General features: G+C 40.7%; 1 protein-coding gene across 1 annotated transcript in view; it reads right to left on the reverse strand.

The window, feature by feature from the left end:
- kirrel3b (kirre like nephrin family adhesion molecule 3b) overlaps positions 1–22,352 on the reverse strand; it is a 148,328-nt gene that overhangs the window by 26,008 nt on the left and 99,968 nt on the right. The window contains exons 4-6 of the mRNA XM_063906201.1: positions 17,055–17,212; positions 11,591–11,741; positions 2,491–2,596 (exon numbers count right to left, since the gene is read on the reverse strand). Coding sequence (XP_063762271.1) covers positions 2,491–2,596; positions 11,591–11,741; positions 17,055–17,212 — 415 coding nt within the window. The remainder of the gene's footprint in view (positions 1–2,490; positions 2,597–11,590; positions 11,742–17,054; positions 17,213–22,352) is intronic.

The following is a 22,352-nucleotide window of genomic DNA, read 5'->3' on the forward strand; positions in this document are numbered from 1 at the left end:
ACTCCAATGGTGCATGGGAGTCCTGGAACAAGTGTATACATGTGCAGATCAATCTAAATGGGATACTATGAAACTAGTGGAGAGTATAACCTTGAAGCATCAGAAGTTATAAGTCTCTGTGATATTATTTAATCCAACAGTGGATTCTTCCAATGACAGAGAGCCAGAGCAAAAGCGAAATGAAAAGAGACAAGGGAAGAAATAAATTAGAGAGTGGGAAAGTGGCAGTTTTACTCCTAGCTTCAACAGCCAAACGTTTTTCACTCTGTAGTTTGTCAAACTAAAAAGTCATCTCAACTGCTATTGCGTCTCGGCTCTTGATACCCCGGGAGAGAAGTCTGAATTTAACATTGATCCAGTCTCTCATAACAATAGAGGTGAAATCCCTTCGCTGGTGCAATAGACGTCCTGTCAATGCTGTGCACCTACACAATCAAATACAAACCTTGTTTTCCACAATATCACTGCCCTCCCTCCCCTTTTTCCTTTTTCAAAAGGGCAGAATCCATCAAAAAAAAAAAGCAACATCTCTGTTTGGCCACCTGTGAGTGTGTTGTACATCCATTTAATTTCCCAGTCCCATTACAAGATTCAGAGCCGGCCAATTCCTTTTGCTATTGATTTCATTCCATTTATTTTTCGCCACGTTTTTAAAACCTCCCACTCAGAAAAAAACATCTCTTGACAAATCACTTGAGTATCACACTTATACGGGGCCATGAAAGACTTTATCAGAATAATAACTGTCCATTTTGTTGTTTTATCACAATTACAGAAGTGATAAAATAATATAAAATTGATTTGAACAAGTGTTACTGAGAATGCGCCCGTCAATAAGCTTTAATAAACGGAGGAAGAGGATGTGAGGAACGCAGCTTTGTATACCTGATCTCTAAAAAGCAAAGCATGTGAGTAAAGCTTCAGCGAGATGGTTTGTCTACTAATTCACTTGTTTATTTGGTTGTACTTTCTTTTTTGGCTTAACTTGGTTTGCTGTATGCCAAGTTATGTTGCATCCACAACAACTGTATTTTCAGCAGAGTTGTTTGGCAATCAACATAAGGTTGGGATTATAATGGAAACAGGAAATGGGATGATGAACATGATGTGTTGCTTTACTGAATCATTTGCTTTTCATTTATTTTCTTACGAGCCCTGTTTTCAGGGACTCCCTCAGATATCGGATGATTCTGCACCGCACAATTTATGTACAGCTATGCCAGTTTGGAGCTTCTACAGCGAGTATTGTGCGCTTAATGTATACAGTAGGTGTAAAGCACAGAAAAATAAACAAAACCTGTTTTTGAACGTAATCTGGAATGCTGTAGATTTGGGAAATAACACTTGTTCTGTAGATGCGGGTGTTGAATACCTTTTATACAGCCTGCAGTAAAAGCTATGTAGGGTTAACTGGAGCATGAAATGGGCAGCCATCTGTTAAAGTAAAACTATTAAATGCGCAAAGGTGTTTTATTTGTACAAAAGCTGAATAGAGCATTGAAATACTTTGACATGTTCTATGTTTTCTGTTGGTGCATTTCAAATTGGAAACATATTTTCTCATCAACCTTGACATAACAGCAAAAGTGTAGCAAACACAAGGAAAATGAAATAAATATAAAGATAAGAGTAATCTTAAAGTCAGTGGGATGAAATGTAATGTGTAATTTTTCTCACAGCAGGACAGAAGTGTGTTACGCTTGTGCCAAGGTTGATTTTAAGAGCACTTTTTTCAGCATCTTGGCCGATGTGTTAATATTTGTTGTCTTTCTTAGAGTATCGTGATATCTCAGTCAGATTAATAGAATGAAATCAACTAAATAAAAGTTCTATGTTTCAATCTTTCCTCACAACAGTCAATCATTTATCAGGTAAAATCCCACATTTGAATCATTTAGAACATAAATATATCATAAAACTAATATAAAACCTGCATGGGCTTCATCTCAAACTTACAGTACACACTGTCATCCATATCCAACCGCATCCTTTCAGCATGCACATAAAAACACAGCAGACTTCCCGGGGGGGGAAACCTGCCTTCAAAATGTCGTTGCGCAGCGAGACCCAATCTCAGAAAAGCTGTAGTCTTGACAGCTTCATCAGATGTCATGCACATTATGTTTCCAGCTTCCCTCCAACACACTGATGGACATTTAATGTTCAAGGGAGACGATATGACCACAAAGCAAGCAGCTATGCAACAAAGCCCTGTATTGCTTTGCTGCAACCCATAGGAACCAGACAAGGTTTCCCAAAAGACTACAGGTGCATTTTCATTATACTTTATCAACATGACAGAATTGTTTCTACTGTCGGCAGATATAATGGTACCATAGCATCATGACTTTGATGCAATGTATTAACCACAAAAAAAAATACTACAGAATCCTTCATTTAAAGTTAATCGTACCACCAGTTCACTATATTTTACATTACATTACATGTTTTGTGCCTTGACATATACTGTATATCTTCTTATGATCTCACCTGTACAGTGTGACAGGTGGGTTGGCCTTTGCAGAGCAGTGGAACTTCACAAGGTTGCCCTCCAGAACCGGCTGAGGTTCCACTGAGAGATTGACAAGTGGGAGATCTAAAAACAAGAAGAAAAGACAAAAAACGTTTAGGCACAAAGACAGACAACTACAGAACTGGAGGCTTCCTAAAACATCCTGCGGTGAACTGAAGGCAAGAGACAAACACCATGTTGCTGACATTTTCAGAGGCTAAATAAGACTCAGAGAGAAAAGGAATTAGAACATATTTTGCAGAGAAGACAACATAGACACCTTTATAAATAGTTTATTAAGCTTGCAACCTCAAAATAAAGGAGCCAAATCCTCTGACATGCAAAGTAAATTCTCAGTTTTATTCAGGGGACCAAATGTTTTTCTCTCTCGTGACCCAAAACTGATTCAGCATCCTTTTATCTAGCTGTACCACACATACCGTACTGTTGGTAAATATGCTCCACTTAAAACCACAAGGAAAATGTCTTCCTATTTGGATTATCCTACAACACAATGTGGCAGCATTTAGAACAGTTGTGACAACTTATCGCAGTCTGTGGCAGCATTTCTTCCGAATAACAGGCAATTACCTCCTGAATAATTTGATGCCCCATTTTTTATCTTTCTGCCACCCACCTAAATAGTCTAGGCCCAGCTGCTGAATAACACTGTAGTGTATTTAACAGGTGTGGGAGAGAGCATGCTATTTTTATTTTCTACTTTATATTCATTAGCGAATCAAAGGCAAACTTGACTTGATAATGAGTTTTAGTAAATGGCAATTGGAACACAGTGAATGGTCTATAGTGCAATTTAAACAATGAGCAACCTCGGTGATACAGTACAATTAAAAACAGTGCTTAGAATAACAAGCGCAGAGATTATTCAAATTTAATAAACAACTTAATTTATCCTAATTGACAAAGGTGGGATTCTTTTTGAAGATACGTTTTAATTTCCATATCAATCCCGTCCCATGTGAAACAAACAGCTTTTTACCTCACAGACTCAGAGGATGAATTTTAAGTAGCTGAAGCTATTTATCCGGGTCTCTTAAGAAAGGCGGGTTTATAATGATAAGCACTTCAAATGCAGCGAGGTAAAATAGATCAAACTGACCAATGATGAGTACTTGTTTATGCCTTTTGGTCTATTCACCTTCCTGTAGTGTGTTTTAAACGTTCTTGTGCATGTAATTGCTCTGCAAAAGCTAAAAAAAACAACACCCCCACTGCCTGAAACACCTGCATTGGACTCCTTTGTTTACTTCTGTAACAGTGACATCACCATGTAACACTCACACTTCTATTGGCTAGTGCTCCAACACATTGTAAGTGAAAGGCTAAGGTGCGGGAAATCTCTTAGCGGTGGATCAATCACAACAGAGCCGGCGAGCTAACGAATCAGAGCAGATTGGGCTATGGTTTCAGACAGAGGGTGAAAAGAGGTGCTGCAGCACAGCCAGTAGGAGCAAAATAAAGAGCTTTTTGAACAGAAAAGCATCACAGTAAAGGCACAAAATACAAATATGAACCTGAAAATTAGCACAATATGGCCCCTTTAATCAATGGAGAATCAGGAGGATGGAGTATTTACTAATAAAAACAATACTCAATACAGGTAAGTCAAGGTCTAAAGAGATTCTCACACATTATTGGTTTACAGTTTAAGTCGTGTGTACATACTTGAAAAATAGCTTCTATTCATTCCAATAATATTTTAACTACCTTAAACCCACTGAAAACTACAGGCAATAAAAACTGTTACTGCTTCTAAAATGCCACTTCCACAGCATCATTGCAGTAAGAGCGGTATCAATGACGAAGCATCATGGGCAGTTGATTAGTCACATAGGGAAAGAGCTGGTTCTGGGTTTTTTTTAAGCTGGTGCAGCCATCTGTTTCAAAGGTGTACTAAGTCTTTCTGCTCTGTGTTCAATAATACTAATGTACTAACTGGGGACTATGTTTGGATTCGGATGAATAGCAATAGTGGGCACGGAGATCCACACAGAATTAAAGAAGCACACAAACAATGCTGTAATGAAGCCAAACAACATCATAGTTATGAGGTGTGAATATGTGTGTGTGTGTGTGTGTGTGTGTGTGTGTGTGTGTGTGTGTGTGTGTGTGTGTGTGTGTGTGTGGGCATGAAGTGTAGCAAAAATGTTTTTTTACCCTGTGGCTGTGCAGATGCTCTGGGCTGGCTCAGCTGCCACAAAGCCCCAGAGAGGGAGGTGGTCCAGGTGCCGTATACCTCCCTACTCACACACACCAAATTCTCTACCAGGAGACTTATTTCCCTCCTAGACAGTTGCCCCCCCCCCCCCCCCCCCACCCACTACCAACAACAACCCTAGCACTTTCAAATCCGTGAGTTCCACCTGTGCCAGTTCTCCCCAGGCTAGTAAAGAAAACAACAACATTGTGGATCCTGGAGAGTGAAGGCCCACAGTGAACCAGCAAGTCTCTCTAGGTACTGAGCAGCCATCTGTGTGTGTATTTGCATGTGTAGGCCCATGTTTAAGGCGGGTATGTGTGCTTATGAAAGGGCATGTGGGTGTGATAATAAAACAGAAAAACCTATCCGTGCCTTGAGCCTAGTAGGTGTTTTCAGCATCGCAAGTGGTTAATTGCTTGGACAAAAATGTGGGCAAAGGGAACCTCAGGGGCAAAATGACAGATGTGGTGTTGGTGGAGCTGGTAATAAAATCTAGTAAAAAGCTGGAGAGAACTGAGGGAAGCAGACATAAGAAGAAAGCAAGGGAGATCTGGAGGGCGTGTACGGCTAATAGTCACAGTGTATGTGCAGCAGCTAATTCGTAAGCCTTCTCATTAAAAGTGTTCCTATATTGTACTTTTCAATCATGCCAGCCATTTTTCTCTGGTCCTCCCGCCAAGAGACTTCTAAGGACACAAATGCTCATTAGTGTCAATCTGGCTTTTAATTATTGTCCTTTTCAAATGAGTTAGCCGTTTAAACTGACCCTCCCTCAAAAAAACCCAGTCGATCTCAGCAAGGGGTAATGTCATAACGACTTTAAATCTATTTCTGAGTTAGACGAGCAAATTGTTGGATAGTTCTATTTCTCTGAAGAACCGAAAGCGAAGACAGCGATGGGGGCAAAAGCTGTCAAAAGTCTTCCAGCAAATTCCTTTGGTGTGAATCAGGGACTGTCGTTTCTCTAACCTTTGACCCTTCAGATATGACAGGCATCTACTTAATAAAGAAGACCATTTGCCACTTAGCTGTATAAATGCATGAGGTGCTGAGCGGGAGCATTGGACGCGTCATGGAACATCGCATCCAATATGCAAGATTGTTAATTCCTCCGATTCGTCAAGGGGGAGGGTTAGAGAGGAGGAGGGATGGATGAATAGAGGGAAATGGGGATAGTAGGACTGATCGGAGCTCCAGTGAAAACAACAGCATGAACGGGGGGGGGGGGGGGGGGGGGGCGGTGTTATAGTTGGGCGACAGCTTTTGATGGGTTAGTTCAAAGTGGAGACCAGATGGTGTTTTTGGAACTTCCAACTTCTCTGTGTTCGATGGAGAAAGTGCCAACACAAATTGTTTTTTCCCTTTCTTAAAGCTCAATTTCGAATCTCTCCGGGTCACCGTCGACAGATGTTCTCCAGTAGGACCAGCTTCAAACTGCAGGAATGTCGCATGCCTCTGAAAGATGTGGAAGCTGTTTGTGGGCCACCCACATGTGGCTTGTAGTCTCAGCAATATGGGCATGCTGTCATATGACTGGCTGAGTGAAATACCGTGAAGGAGAACAGACTGACGGAGAACCTGAGGTCCAGCGTATTGATCATGACTTTTTCAGCCGTGGTACACCAAAGAATTGACTTGCTTTAATGAAGGCAGATGTTCTTTGTTTATACAGCAGCTTAGATGAGCAGCGCTGTAGTCCATGTAGCACATCTGTGTAAATATGTGCATAAGCATCAGAATTTGTTACTAATCCAATCAAAAGATAGTCTTCAAAGCTTTGTTTGGAGCATTGGAAATGTGTAACCCAGTATTGCAACATAATAAGAGCTGAATGTAATCTACAGAACATCCAGACTTCCATATGTGCCTTTCCTCTTAAATCTTAATGAAATGTAAAGAAAACAACCTAATTTAAGAGGCTACTCCGGCTCAGTAGGTAAATTGTCATCCTCGAATAGGAGGGCCATTGGCTTGACCTCTAATGTTGATGTGTCTTTGAGAAAGATACTTAACCTAAATTCCTGATGGCATTGCAAACGTTGTGTGAATGTGTTTGAATGTTAGTCTGAGCAGGTGGCACTTTGTTTGGCAGCCTCTGCCTCTGTGTGAATGTCTGTGAATGGGTATGAAAGCTGATTTGTATATATAAAAGCCCTTTGAGGGGTTTCAAAGACTGGAAAAGCGTTATATAAATGCAGTCTATTTACCATTTTTCTCTAAATTTCCAATTCTGTCATCTCCCTTCAGATGAGTTTGCCATTATCTGCTTGATTAAGCAGCGAGCGCATGTAACAGCTACCAAAAACAAATCCTCCCCAATTGCACATCTGCATGTTCTTTATTAATTAGTCTCAACAAATGGCATTCATTTTCCCTCCACATGGCTCAGCTTGTTTGCAATGCAAACACATAGAGAGTCTTGGCTTTGCTCGTCCCCAGCGCATTAATTTCCCACTATGCGTTTGAAAATGTGTTTCAATGTGGGGCAATGCTCTGCAGATATGCAGCTGGACTAGAACATATTTGAGGAATATTTTAAGTTGACTGATGAGTGGGATGAAACAGTGGCATCAGAATCATATTTCACTGCAGTAGTTTTATGCCGGGGGGGGTTGCAAAGTTTAGTGATTAAAGACCAAAGGGCATCATTCAAGTGAAGCCATGCTGCTGGAGAAAAACAGCATCAGGGGGTAGCCTCCCCTCTGCTATCAAATAATTACAGTCCACTAATGGACTGGTATGGACAACTGAAGTCAGCAGTCTATCCCGGGTTCTGAATCACCTAGATTGGCTTTAAATCCCTCTCATTCTGGCAACATCACCTGTACATACTGTATTTAGATGCTAATTTGTCCAACCCTTGGTCAGATAACTGTGTACGAACTTCCCTGGGAATGAAAATGCTGAGGTGGATGTTAATCATAAGCATTACAGTGATGATAAAAGAAAATAGCGTTGTGAAATGCATTGGATTTTAGGCTGGTTTAAGCTGTAGAGCAATGTGCTGGGTTGTGCTTAGATTACTCTCATTTGGATAGCTATAAGGATTGAGCAGAGGGAATAAAGGGCACCTACACTTAGAGGTGAGCGGAATACCAAATGTTGAGAAGGGCAGACTGACTGAGAAGATTTTAATTACTTTTGTTGCCATTAATATTATCGCACGTAACACGGTCAATTAGAAAACTCTGGGCCGGAAAATAAATGAGTCTATTAATTTTAAATATTGGGAGCCACACAAAAAAGACGTGCCATAGGAAACTGCAGCCTTTATTCACATTGTATATAATCATTACCCACAGCTATATTAGGACATGCACTTATTTGATGTCTTATTGAGAGTAAGATCAGAACCAATATCAGTATCAATTTATTCTCAATCTTCAAAACCTTGCTAGCACACACAGAATTATTTGAAAGGCATTGGATAGCTGTCAACTCATAAATTCTCTTTTTATTATGAAATGAAATGACAGTTAAAAGCATGTGACTCAACAAATGCTGCCATTTGAAGTCTGTATGCTTTCAATTTGAACTAAGATAAGTGGACCTTAGGCCTTATACTTTCCTATTAGGACCTCGTAGCCCTGACCAGAATTGGGGTAAAACCTTTACCCAAAGATCAAAGGGGCTTTCATGCTAGCAAATTATATTGCAATTCAATGAGGTCTTGGAAGAACAGAAGTGTTTGTAATGTTGGCTATCTAGCCTGAGTGGGCCCTCACAGGATTCTCACTTCCAAAGATGGACCGTTTATCAAAGATGATCAATTAATCCCCCCTGTATTTGTGACAGTAAGACAGGTGTACATGAAGGAACCACTTGCAAAACTTGTGAGTGAAGAAAATAATTTAATTTAATTATACAATTCTGTTTGTTATCCAAAGTAACGAGAACTTCCTTTTTTGGTTTACTTGTATTTAATTGAATTCAATATTTTCCAATAAGAAATTAAACTACCCTTTTCTTTATTCACTACCCCTCAATCATACATCACTAAATGTAGTCTCTAGTTCCTGCAAATCACAAATACAGTTGATAAGCTTATTATACTTGGATTGTTATCATTCTCTTTTAGTATATGTATGTATAAAGAAGATGAAGATACACAGAAGAAGGCAGTACATCTCAAAATATGTGGTCACGTTAGAGATTAAGGCCATTACTATGTAAACAATAATAATAATAGTGTGTACCGCCACGGAGAATTGATAATGTACAAACATTGTGACTGCTTCTTGCTGTAGGACAGAGGGAACAACCAGCACTGCTGTAAAGATGCATGGCCAAGGGGTATGCACCTGAAGGAACCATTGTCTTGAAAAGTAGGGTGATGGCCTTCTCTGAGAAAAAAGAGTTGAATGGTGGGAAGTAGAAATAATGTTTCTGTGCTTCCTCTGCTCCAAGGAGGTGCAAGGTCCCCTTTGTTGGGCCTTTTTTCAATTGCATGACACAAGGTGGTGAAATACATTCGGTTGACATCTATTATGGCTGTGCAGGGTGAAGTTTGAGCTGTTTTTGAGCTGTTTTTCTAAATTGGAAGGAAGAATGTGAGCATTAGCAAGTACAGACTCATCCTTACATCAATCTTTTGAGCTGGGTTCTTTTTGGGGCACTACGGAAGATTTGGGAAAGCATGTATTAGTGTGTGTTTGACTTGTGCATGTGCCCAGTCATTTCTCTCATCTGTCTCCCTCGTGTTGTCCTGTGCAGGTGTATGTTCATTTGAAAGTCTGCGCTCTGTCCAGACTAATAATTTCTCAATGACTGTGTCCCAATTCAGGCTCTAGAGCCGCCCAAAGTCTGCATTTCCAGACTAAATATGTCATAACAGGCGTACAGAGCCCGGTCCATACACACAATTCTTCCTCAAATGAGTCTAATGAACCCATACATCTACATTTGGATGACATTTCCTGGAGATACACTTTAAAACTGTTGAATAATCTATAACGACTGATCTGATTCCTTCAAATCATTTAAGTTATCACCTTCATTGGCTAGTATATAGCTACTGTATGCTTCCTTCTCTGTAGGACAAGAGAAGCTTCATATCAATATTTACCACTCGTATGTACTAACAGAATGCCTTCTGTTCAAGAGCAATCACATTGGCCAGACCTATGTTCTGTTTGGTCTTTAAAGTTAAGGAGGTCAACTTTCATCTGCTTCTATCCCCCCTGCCAGTCTCCCATCATTTATTCATCCAGCACCTGTTTTTATTGTTAAAGAAAGACTGCTTCTCACGAGAGGGCTTCTTTGAAATGCTCGGTGCATTCATATTTAAGTAGTATTCCAGATTTCCAACCTCACAATAAATCCTTCCTCACAATATTTTCACAGAAAACTCAATCTAGCTGCAGTATTAACATGGCAGGTGAATAATCAATGGCACAGTAAACCAGACACATCTGAAAGACATATCTCTCCAGCAGACACGTATTTTATGTAGCGGCGTATCTCTGGGTTTCGCGGAAGGGCACATGGTGTAAACCTGCACCATAGCTCCAATTTTTGGTTGGGTTTCAGATGCTCTTGTTGAGGAAAGAACCTTTCTAATAGAATAAGACAGCATTGAAATGAGCCAAATTGATGCCTAATTTGAGGGCATCAAAGTTAAATCACAACACGTTGCATTTCAGGAGAAGCTTAATTTGAAAGTGCTTAGTGCAAACCCCGTAGGCTCTGCTGAACTGTGCTGAACACTTTACCTGTCATGACTGAGGAAGATGCTGGGGGAGTGAGAAGGAGGGAGGGAAACAAGAGGCTAAGCCTAGTGGGAGACAATTTGAATCTCGACAATTAGTCTCTGCTGTCGCTCAGTTTGATCTCACACTGTGAAAAATGTTGTCGGGAGCTCTAATTTTGTAAAGAGCACATTTTGGAATGCTAATTAGAAATCCGCTGGACTAATTTTTCAGGGTTAAATCATACATTCAGAAGCGAGAATGATGCTATGATGGCGAGCATTTATCACGGCACATCATTATACATGGTGACAAATCATTTTACATGTGGGCCGACTCCCCTCTCTGACTGCAAGACAAAATAGGACGAGCACAAACTGCAAGGGTTGCAAACACTAACAACTGTTAATCATTTTTACTCCCGCGCCTGAGTTGGCCTGATCGCAGCGTGTCCGCTCTTGCCACGCTTGCCTCTCGCGGTGCACATAATGAAAAGAATGGAGCCGTCAGTCATATTGCCTCTCTAAAAAGCATTTTCTGCTTTATTAGTCATACTTAATGGTGTTGAAGGGGCCGTGAGTGATGCAAAATCCCTTTGTTCAAAGCCCCTCTCTTACAGTGAACGGTTCTTGATCGAAAAAAGATTCCCTGACAATTGAGGCTGAATGTGTTTTACACGCTGGGCTTACTTTGCCTATTTTAGAGGGGAATTGTGCGTGCTCTCATCAAAAAGATTGATGGCGTGAGCAAGGAAATACAAGAGGTGGAGACAGTGTGCGTAGCGCAACAGCAGGCAGGTAGTCGGACCAAAACAGACAATCCCATTCATTTTTAGATGGACAGCTCCTTTGATATTTTATCATAGCGAACAAAAAAAAGTGATGCATCATCAATCCATCTTCCACCTACATTTCTTGAAAGCAAAATGGAATCCAATTATAAATACCCATCAGAGCCTAAAATGAATCTCAGTGTTTACAGAGTGTTAGTCACCTATGCCTGTGAAACAGTTTCACGCCTATACATGTAAGAAATTCCTCAAATACTGAGCAATGTGTGTCATACGCAGACTTTTACCCCCAATCTCTATTGATTGATTTCTAGGGACTTCAAGAGCGAAGGGGGAGACATTGAAAGGCATAAAGAGAGAGGGAAAAGAGGTTTGCTTACGCTGGATGTCAATTGTGACACTGGTCTCCTTGCCGTTGGGGACTGCCTTGTTGGAAGCTTTACAGGTGATCTGCTGACCCGTCTCGATGTTGGAAGGCGATAGGTAGAGCGTGCTCACGGTGCTTTCTCTCCTGCCATCCCGGAGCAAGGTCTGCAACGAATAAGGCAAAGTTAGAAAAGGTTTAGGAAAAAGTACATTTTTAGGCCTACATCTAAATCTATACCATATTGTTGGTTGGTCACTATAGAATAATATTTTCAATAGCTCAGACTCACAACAGTGTAAATGATATTCAAACAGCGAAGAGAGATGGAATAAGCAGTTCAATAGATAAGCTTTGATGGAGAAGGTGTAAACCTGGGGAAAAAACCTGAACAAAACAGCAGAACATTCATGAATACACGCACCTCGTCCCTTGGGGGACCACAGGCAAACCCTCAAAACACTGTAGCCTGTAGTTATACTGCAAAGCTGATTGATATGAAAAAAAAAAAAAAAAGTACAAATATGGTTTTTGAGCCTCTTTAGTGTGTCTGGAGAGCTGCGCTCTAGTGCACGGCTTGTCATACTCCACAAAGGAAATCAATCTTCTTTTCAGCGCTCATCCTCTGAGCCCTACATTGTGGAAGCCATCTGGAATCGGTTGGTAGCGCTCAGTAGCTCGCGCTCTACCCAGAATGCTCTGGGGAGGGCTCGGGAGTCTATGTTAACCAGTGCGGGGCCGAACAAAGTCACTGACTAGAACAAATTGCGTGGGCAACAGGGCACAGTGTGGTCAACCACACAGTCAAGATGCATTTCCCTGCCAACTATTTAAAGAAGGCTCACTGTGGCTTAGTGTTTTTTGTAGAAACATAAGGCCCTGCCATAGTAAAGAACAACCATTTTCCTGATGTAAAACTGGTAGGTAAAGGGAGCTCACATTAGACTTGTTCCCTTTGGATAAGCCTTAGAAATGTAGTAATAGATCAAGAAAATAATTACATCTCAGCATCTATGGAACATTTTAGTTTGAAACTCGATTCTTTACCTACAAAGGTACTAGAAAGGCACAATAGGCATGTTGAAATGTCATGACTACATAAGGTACATTACTGTATATTAAAGCATAATCACAAAGTGCAAGAGAGCATAATACTGTATTTAAACCACCATTTTCACTACCAGTTAATCATTAGCTGAGTCTAACTGTAGTTCGTTGTCATCGCACAAATCAGTGGTAATTATCTCCTCATTTCTATGCAATGCTTTTTTTTTGAAAAAAAATGTAATATAAGAATGTCTCCCTCTCTTAAGCATACCATAATCTCAATAATATAATTAGTCTGTCATTGAACTTGTAATTCAGACATGAAGGCTCGATATGAATCTGTAAGTAACAGTAGAGCGTCTGAGGTATTGGGCTGAGCCTTTTTTCATGGATATTAATAAGCATTTTATAAGAAAAGGGATATTATAAATGCCATTCATGTTCCTTTGGAGTCCATTTGTATGTGAAGAACCATGTGATGAATTTCATATTTGTGTGTGAGTCACTTCTAAAGCAGAGCACATTAGCTGTCAGACGTGGGATATGTCAATGTAATATCCTTTCTGACACAATCAGGATTGTTTCCCTCGTCTCCTCGGACCTGTCTGAAGTCATTAATCTTAAAAAGGGGGTTAGCCGGCTGCTGCATTGAATTCCACACCATGACTACATTACAATTTGGTACATTTTCATATCACTGTCTGGAGAATATACTAGGCTGGAAGGGATTGGCAAGAGTAACAAGATGGAGATGGAAAAGGTTGCTTTTTTGCCACGTAAATTTAAATCTTTATCAGGTGATTTCTGAACGCTAAAAGGCAAATGAGACCGAGAAACAGAGAGCAATAAGCCAAACTATTGCTTGTCAAGTTGATTTATGCAAACATTAGCAGCAACAGGGACATCCCACTGGAGCTCTCTTTTCGACAAACTTCAGGTCTAAATTTGCTAGCTTTTAGTCTTGGTTAGGCACTGCTTGTTAACATGATCATTCTGACATCCAACACTGTCTTTCATTTTGAGATGGATTGTTAGCTGGCAATCTAGCACAACTTAACAATAGCCAACAACCAACAATAACCAGCTTAATGCTGCAACCGCCAAGCTAACCGCTAAATAAGCAAGAAGGTGACCTGTTATTAGAAGACCAGACAGTGGCTTCAAAAAGCTTATCAATCTGGTTAATACTTATTAAACTTGATGTGCTGCCAGCAGGGCTAATTCACTCTTAGCCCTAAACAGCCACTTTGTTTACTCTCAACTTCTATTCTACTTAGTGACCTATTTTAATGGTGCTGGTAATTCATGAATCAAAGGTTAAAATGACAATCAAGTAGGCAAATTGATTTAATGAAAAACATTGGATTTTATAAGTATTTTGATAATTATATGCGCTTATTTTACCAAAAGAGCTTCTGAAATACACAAAGTGTTGTTTTTGTAGCTGAAAAGTCAATTAATAAGCAACCATTAATAAGACTAATAGTGAACAGTGAACAAAAAAAAGCTGCTTGATACTATGAGCACATAATTACCAATGAAAAACAGATAATGCTAATTTAGTATAGATAAAAGTAGTTAGATATACAAGATATTATCAGATCAGGCCATCTTTTTAATAAAGTACTACATTCATCAACCTGTCGATTGAATGCATAGGTGCTGGATGTGGCTGTAAGGTCATACTAACAGTCCAATAAATAACTGAAAGGAGAAGAAAAGTATTGCCCAATGCGTTTCAAATATGCAGGGATCCCTCAGGGACGTTGCTGAATTCACCAAGTAAGCAAAGACGCATAATTTATACATCATTAATATTCTGCTTTCCCATTCAACACGCTTTGATTTGATACCAAACACATCTCTGGGTTTCAATCAGCCATTTGACATGTTGAACCACACAACTGCTATTTTACTAAAAATTCAACAATTTATTTTGATGGTTTGTTTATGCAGATGCTTATTGAAGTATTTCGTGGTCTTCTTTTGAACTCACTACCTTTAAAAGGATCATTTTTATAGTTTTAAAAAACAATTAATTAAGGTCATTTATATTCTGGATGACACTTTTAATTTGAATGCTGAATGAATCAAATTAATTAGCTTTCCAAATACATACAACCTTCTTCTTGCATCGGCACAATTACTTGTGATACTGTAATGCTGAACGTAACAGCCCATTGACTTAATATTCTCCTCTTGTGCTTGGAAACCTTTACCTGTCTCATAATGAATAACAGTTAACAGGTTTAATGCCCACTCAGATTTTAATAGGTTACTTTATTTGTAAGTATTCTTCCAACTCATCACTCAATGGGTGTGACAATTAAAACGCACTTAAGTCCTCCAATTACACAACAAAGCTCACGAAGATAGGAGGAGAATAAGGAAACTGGGAAGCAGGAACAAAAAAAGCTGCCTTAAACAGTCGTAGGGTAGAGAGGTCGATCAGAGACATGAAATGGAAATAGAATAAAACATTTCTGCTGAAAATATTATACATAAACAGCAGCTGCTTCATGTAAACATAAGTAAGTTTACCTGCTCTCAAACAGCGGCATGAGTTGACTTTGAAGCAGAGACAGTATACAAAAAAAAACAAGCTATTCTTGCCAGGAAGAAAAGCCAAGAACATGCTTAACAACGTTTTAAACCTCCTAACACTGAGATAACACCCCAGTCTCCTGCTCACCTCTCAGTTTGCCACCAGAGCATTCAGAAAAAAAAGGGTAGCACATCTGGGAGGGGAGTGCATCAGGTTTTTCAGATGATTTGCTCCACCACTCCAGTGTAAAACATATCATATAGCATCTCGGCACACTTTCAAACCACAGCCCGGACCTGGAGGCAATTCTTTGCTGTTTTGCCACTGAGTAGCTCCACTGGAGCAGATGGGACATGAGAGGACATTATTCTTTAACTTCCTCTGCTCACATCTTCACAGCCAGTCTTTATATTTGAACCATTCACCTTACTGTGACAAACTTCTGCCACTTAATTATTTGGGGAGTCCTCTTCCTAGTATACTGTACAAAAGTTTAGTGAAGCTACCCTCGCTAACGATAGGCATTAATTCAGTTACTCTTATATGGTTATACCAACACACAGTTCTGTTAAGCGATAGCTTTAATCATACGCTTTCTCCATAACCACTGGTCCAGTAAATGGTTTTCTAAGAGGTCAGAGAGATGAGCTTTTGGAGGCCTTAGTGGGAAATTATCTTTGGGTCAGAACTATCATTAGACATGACACCATCAGGAAAGCCATTTCTGTGAGTGGTCCACCACATCTGCTCACATTAGTCCTCTTGATCTGCGGGATATGAGAAGACCATCAGAGCAGATGATTATGCTTACAAAATGTCCCCCAAGTGCTCAGGACCCAAAAAAGACTCATTTTAATCGAACCCATTGCTTTTCAATGGTAGGCAATAGAGATAAGAGAGAAGAGGGACACACTTGGGCTCAGAGCAGATATGTGCGGATCCATCAGCTACCAGCACAGAATGTCCTCATATCTGCATTCGCTCTGAGAGGAAGTGATGGCAGGAAACACAGCGCCCGCCCACTATTAGCAAGCGCCACCTCAAGCAATCACTTTATTCAAATCGGCCTGGTGCCGTACCCCAGTCCAATCAATGGCATTTATCTGCTCTTTGAAAAAAGACGATAATGGGATGAGGCAGCGCAGGGAGCGAGGGAAGGCGGGGGAGGTGTTAGTGCTCTAAAGTGCCTGGTCTCTTTATGTGGTTTGTTTAAATGAAATAGAACATGACGGTGTTGATTGCATGATTAGCCTAAAGGGTGAATGTCAGTCAAAAGTCTATGGGGTCAGGTGATCATGCCACCAGGCTGGTGTACACATTAGCTATCGTGCGCTAAGGCATCAGACGTGGGAACATGGTCTGTCAGTGAGAATCATACTGCGCCGCAAAAAAGGTTCAGGCAGATTCCAGCACGGAAAGTGACATAGTAAATTTTGTAACAGGTTGAGAAGATGAAGAGAGACAAATGCCACTGAAGGAGATCAAAACACAGAGGAAAGTCAGTGATAGTTCCCCGATCTCGCCATCTGCTTGTCTGAGGTGATTTGTATACTGGGAAAAAAGGGCCAGCAATCTTTTAAGGAATCAAAACACAACCTGGATTTTCAAGGGATTTCACTTCAAAAAGCAGTCTGGATGCTGAGGTAAACGCCCACCAATGACTCAGACACTCGCTAGGAAACATCTCATGGGTGTTTAGAAGTTCTGCAGTTCTTTTCAGGACATGCACAGATGTAAAGGAACAGGTGTTGTCATTCCCTGTCTCGCTTTTTAGCTTTTTAGAAAATGGTCTAGAGAACGAAATGAAATCCACCATGCAACACTATTCCTAATTCCACCCACACCCCTTGTCCCCAGACGGCTTTCAATGACACACCTCCATGCTTACCTTGGAGTTCATGGCCCCATTAAGGACCTGTCCGTTGCGAATCCAGGCGATGGAGGCTGCCGGCTTGGCGTTGTCGGCATGGCAGGTCAGATTGAGGGGATCGCCAGCTCTTAAGCTCACCACCGGCCCTCCACTGATGACCGGGTCCTCTGGGGGAACTGTTAATACAAAGAAAGAGACGGCATTAGCCTCATGGTAACCATGTGATAATGACCGGTTTGCATATTATTTAGAAACCAATAAGGATTGTGTAATTCACAATGAATCTGGACTATAAGTAAGCATCTGGAATTATAATTGAGCTATAATTCAATATCATATGTGTTACTGTTGTTGAACGCATAATGATGGCACACTGGCATGTAATTACTGGTTGCTTTTTCACGCAATTATGAAAATTGGGTTTCCGTGTAATTGCGATACTAGAAGTTTGATCCAAATACAACAAAAATATTTAACAAATGGCACTGTGAAGATTTGGCTGCATGTCTTCATCAATCTCATCACACAGTCAATTCCCCTATAATGAGAGTACTTATGATGCTAACAAGAAACCCGATTTCAGTTCATTGTATACAAATGACTTTTCTTCAGAAAATATAAAACCATGTTTAAACATTCTGGGAAGGTAATGACTTCACAGTAAGAAACAGATTCAGCCTGCGCTTAATCGTAAAACTAGCACTGGTGCAATTTAAAAGCTTTACACAAGTCACAGCAAGACTGTCTAAATATCAATCAAATCTCCCATCAGTCAAATAAGATGACATTTTGCCACCATACACATGGCAATGTCAGAATTAAATGTGATCCAGTCTATGTATAACCCCCCCCAGACGCACAGATGTACATTTGCTTGCCAATTACTCCGCTTTGACAAACACAACAGAGAGAAGAAAGGATCACAACAGTGCTATATGAGCCTCTCGATGGCACTGATCAAAGTCCTCTCCCTGTCTTCCCCATGAGCTGATCTGGATGTTTGTTTTTTCTTCTTTTTCTATAACTGAAACGGCAGTGAATTATTGATTGACCTGAGTGCTCATTACAATGCAGATCTGGGGCAAGACGAAATCAAAGGCTGCAGGCAGCTGCCATATTCCCCTTGCAAAAAGTATCATGATGGGAAAGAAGGTTATTATGGGTTGGATCTATGCTGTCAAGCAGCACCGAGATGAACGGCAGGGAAAAATGTAATTGGGAAACAGTTTTATATATTGAATGACAATAAGTATAGAAGGGAAATCGTACGGCAGACATAAACGAAAGCGTAGTGTCAGAATAAGTTTGCATACAGTACTCTTTACAGAACTTCACATAACTCATTGTCAATTTATTTGGTGTGAATTTCTTTAAGAACACATTAAGAACCTTGAGTTTTATATCAGAACACTGCATTTACTTCTAAGGTCATTATGGTATTCACCAAATCAACAGGGACTGAAATCCTAAAGAGTTCAACTTTTTAAGATTTGAGTCCATTGCACATATGATCAAAATCATTTGTCATGTCATGCAGAGCAAATGGAGAAGCACATTGAGATATGAGCCCTCAGAAACATTACACTCCATCTTTTAGTCACAGACAAGCTCATCTTAGTGTTTTAGTGCACTGGTAATTAGTGCATTGGGGTGGCATTTTGGTTTTTCGCACTTGATGACTAGCGCTTCAGCTTTGCGAAACAATTACATAAAAAAAACACGGAAAATATTTGTTTGTCCAATTTATCAGACGTAACCAACAGTGCCACATATTTACAGTGAGTAAGGAGTGAATCAGACCTCCGTGGGCACAGTGACGTCTGGATTCTGACTAGACCACACTAATAACTCTGACCCGGACCAGTGGATCTGCAATATTAAAGAAAACTCCCCCAGAACACACTCTTGTACACAAGTGTTTGAAACGCCGTGTTAATTCTGGCAGGCTCCCTTTCATCTGCTGGTCGTTATTATGCGTGGGGATGGTAGAGGTAGAGGAATCTTAGGTCAGCACTAGCACATCAGACAACAGAGTGCTGATGTAGGCAATGAGAAAGACGCTTTGTGAGAATGTGGTCACCTTTTGGTCCTCTATCGGCAATTGGAAACAAGGTCAAGGAGGACACATTCGTTTATTCTTATGCTCAGAACAGAAACTACTGCATGGTATGCAAATGAGGCAGGGGGCATGTAAAAAGCAATGTGAGCCAGGAAGCTCAAACAGCTCTTGCATTTGCCATTAAAGGGAATGAACCAAATGTGAAGCTCAGTGAAAGCACTGAGACAGTTGATTACGGAGATCCAACGTTAGTGGCTTGCTGTCAGTGCTCCCTTGCACACATGACTGAAACATTAATTAAATTCCAAGAATATAAGGCAGCCATAAAGTACTTTTTATGGAGAGGGGGAGATTAGAAAGAGAGTCTGACAGTATGTGACTGAGATAGGACAAAGACTTGATGTGATGTTAAACTCTCAGAGAACGAGAGAGCTGAGGCTTCGTAGTGATCTTTTAAGGGATATATTCCTCTTCCTCCTCCTATACACATATTAGTACATAGGTGTCTATTAATAGGTGTGACAGGGTCAGAAGTTGACACCTCTAATGAACGTGCATGAAAGGTTGCCCCCCCCGCACACTGTTTGCAGTAAGTCACCATCTGACCTTTATAGTCTCAGTTGTCTACTATTATTCACCGGTATGTTTCTCTACTGAGAGATGTCAGAGCAAGAGGCGTTTATGATTGTGTGCATAGTGGAGCTGCATGGCAGAGAGGTCAAAGGCAGACCACACAGAGCACTGCTACATGTCCAGGACATGTCCCTATGGAAGGCCACCTGCCAGCAACATGCTGAGATTGAATGGTGAACAGACAGGAAATAAAACGGACATGCCTGGCTTCATCCATCCTGCAACTGTACCTCTGTATCTCGCTGTCCACTATTGGGTTAGAGGTCTGACTGTATGTGCAGGGTGCTAATGTGGGTACAGTTTGTGAAAAGCCTTGACTGAAATTGTTTTTTTTGTGAAACTAGCACATGCACAAGGCTCTCAGCGTGTGCTCCATTGGCATCTTTTTGTAATTACAACCATTAAAGAACATTGAAAAAAGGCCCACATGGAGGTAAGTCGGTTGGACTTAATAGAACAATATTCCAGTGAAATAGGAAACCTTTACCCTCTGGGTATTGGCAGGTGAGATTTTATGTCTGCTGAAGGAATAGGAGGATTTGACCAATAACCGAACATTTATTGAATTCGAATGAATGACCAGGAAAAACCCAGTTAAATTGATATTTTAGTCTTTCTCTTTATCTGGGATCTTCCACTGATCCTGCCTTATGACTGCCAGGTCTGACAGTTATACAGAGGCCAAGCCTTGAACTTGAATCAGCCATCATCATTACTGGGCTGTTTGCAAACTCGGCAGTCCCTAATGGTTCTAAATTAGCTCTTTACTGCAGCCATTCGATGGACTTGGCATAAGTAGTGTGGTCAGTGGTACAGATTGATCGCTCCTCTTTAATTACAGGCTGACTCACTGCAAACCCTGTTCCTCTCAATACTTTCTTCTTGGGGATAATAATGTAATCTCTTTCAACACTTTCACAGATTTGCATTCTCCTGTGCAGGCACAGACACCGTCGGCATGCAAACGCACGGACATTCTTCAGTTATTACAGGTTTGATACTAATCACAGATAACTGATAGCAGACACAAATGAGTTTTTTCTTGCACGTCTGTATTACTCAAAGATCTTGGATGTGTGGTTTTACTAAAGACTTAAAAAAGCCCTACTGCCCGTTCATTACTTTAATCCTTGATAGAGTTTGATGTGTTTGACCCGAGACTTTAGTAGCTTTAAAGCTCCAAGCATTCATTTATTTTTTTTGAGGGAGAAATCCAATCGAGCTGTCACAACATACATTAACCTTATCCCTTTGAGAATCCACAATTTAGTTTAAAGGCTACTTACATTTTATTGAGGTCCCTCAACTCCACAGAGATAAGACTTTGTTTATGTATTTGTAGACATCTACGAATGCTAGCCCTATCTGATTTTAAACCCACCTGGGTCACCTTAGTCAAAAAGAGTAAAACATACACAGTGATGTCAGAAAGCCTCATTTCAGTTAGCTCATTTACTTTTACTGCATAATCAAAAATATCCATAAATGGGACCAAGGCATATTGATGTGTAATTAACTCAACAGTGCAAGGCCCTAAGTCTGTCACCTCCAAGAAGGGCCTGTGTAAACCCTGGGGGTCATAAAGCTGCCTCTTGTCCCTTAATATATATGAATTCCCCAAACACAGAAGATAAAACTTCCCAAACACTGAACATAAAACTTGAATTTATGTAAGGGCACGGTGACATCATACTCTGGAGTTGAAAAGTCAACTTCAGTCTGGTAAAAAAAACAAGTGTTACTGATGGCTGGGTTTTCCATGCCGAACCAATATTGGGGAAAGGTCTAGAAAGCACCAGATGAAATCCTACTGGCGTCCTGGCTTTCCAGGAGCGCAATCAAGGGAAGAAAAAGCAATTTGGAGGTGAATGAATGAGATAGGGCTCCTCACAAGAAGGCTGGATGGTGTAAGGAAGGGGAGGCTGGCAATGTGTAGCTGCTGTATAGCGCTGTGCTTCAGCAGACGTGTCCTGAACAACAATGAGCTTCCCGACTTGCCTGTCTATTTCAGAAGAATGCCGGCACGGGCCGGCCCGTCACCCCATTGCGACAGCTTGCAGAGTTTGTGATAGATAGATCAGGGGGAAAAAAAAAAGACAAAAAGGAGAGGAGACGAATACCCTGCACAGGTGGATACAAGAGACATGTGTAGCTCACTGGCCCAAATCACTGGCCCTCTTCAAGTGCTGTCAATGTACATCTGTTTGAAAGCCAGACAATACCTGAGCCATGTGTTGCACACACATGCAAGCATGAAGAACGAATGAATGAAGGAAAGGTGAGAAAAATTCAGAACTGGATCACAGATGGCAATCACAAACAGTATGACAGACTGTACAAAATGTGTACACAAAATAAAAAAAAGAAGGGAGTACTGATTTCTCTGTGTGTGTGTGTGTGTGTGTGTGTGTGTGTGTGTGTGTGTGTGTGTGTGTGTGTGTGTGTGTGTGTGTGTGTGTGTGTGTGTGTGTGTGTGTGTGTGTGTGTGTGTGTGTGTGTGTGTGTGTGTGTGTGTCCTACCACATGGTAAATAAATAAGATTATGGTAAAAATGGGATAGGGGTGTATAGGGAAAAAAGGGAAAAGAGCTAATCCAAATGAAGGGAATGATTTAAATGCTGGGG

Source organism: Eleginops maclovinus, chromosome 18 (genome assembly GCF_036324505.1).
Source record: "Eleginops maclovinus isolate JMC-PN-2008 ecotype Puerto Natales chromosome 18, JC_Emac_rtc_rv5, whole genome shotgun sequence".
In the NCBI taxonomy this organism is placed as follows: domain Eukaryota; kingdom Metazoa; phylum Chordata; class Actinopteri; order Perciformes; family Eleginopidae; genus Eleginops; species Eleginops maclovinus.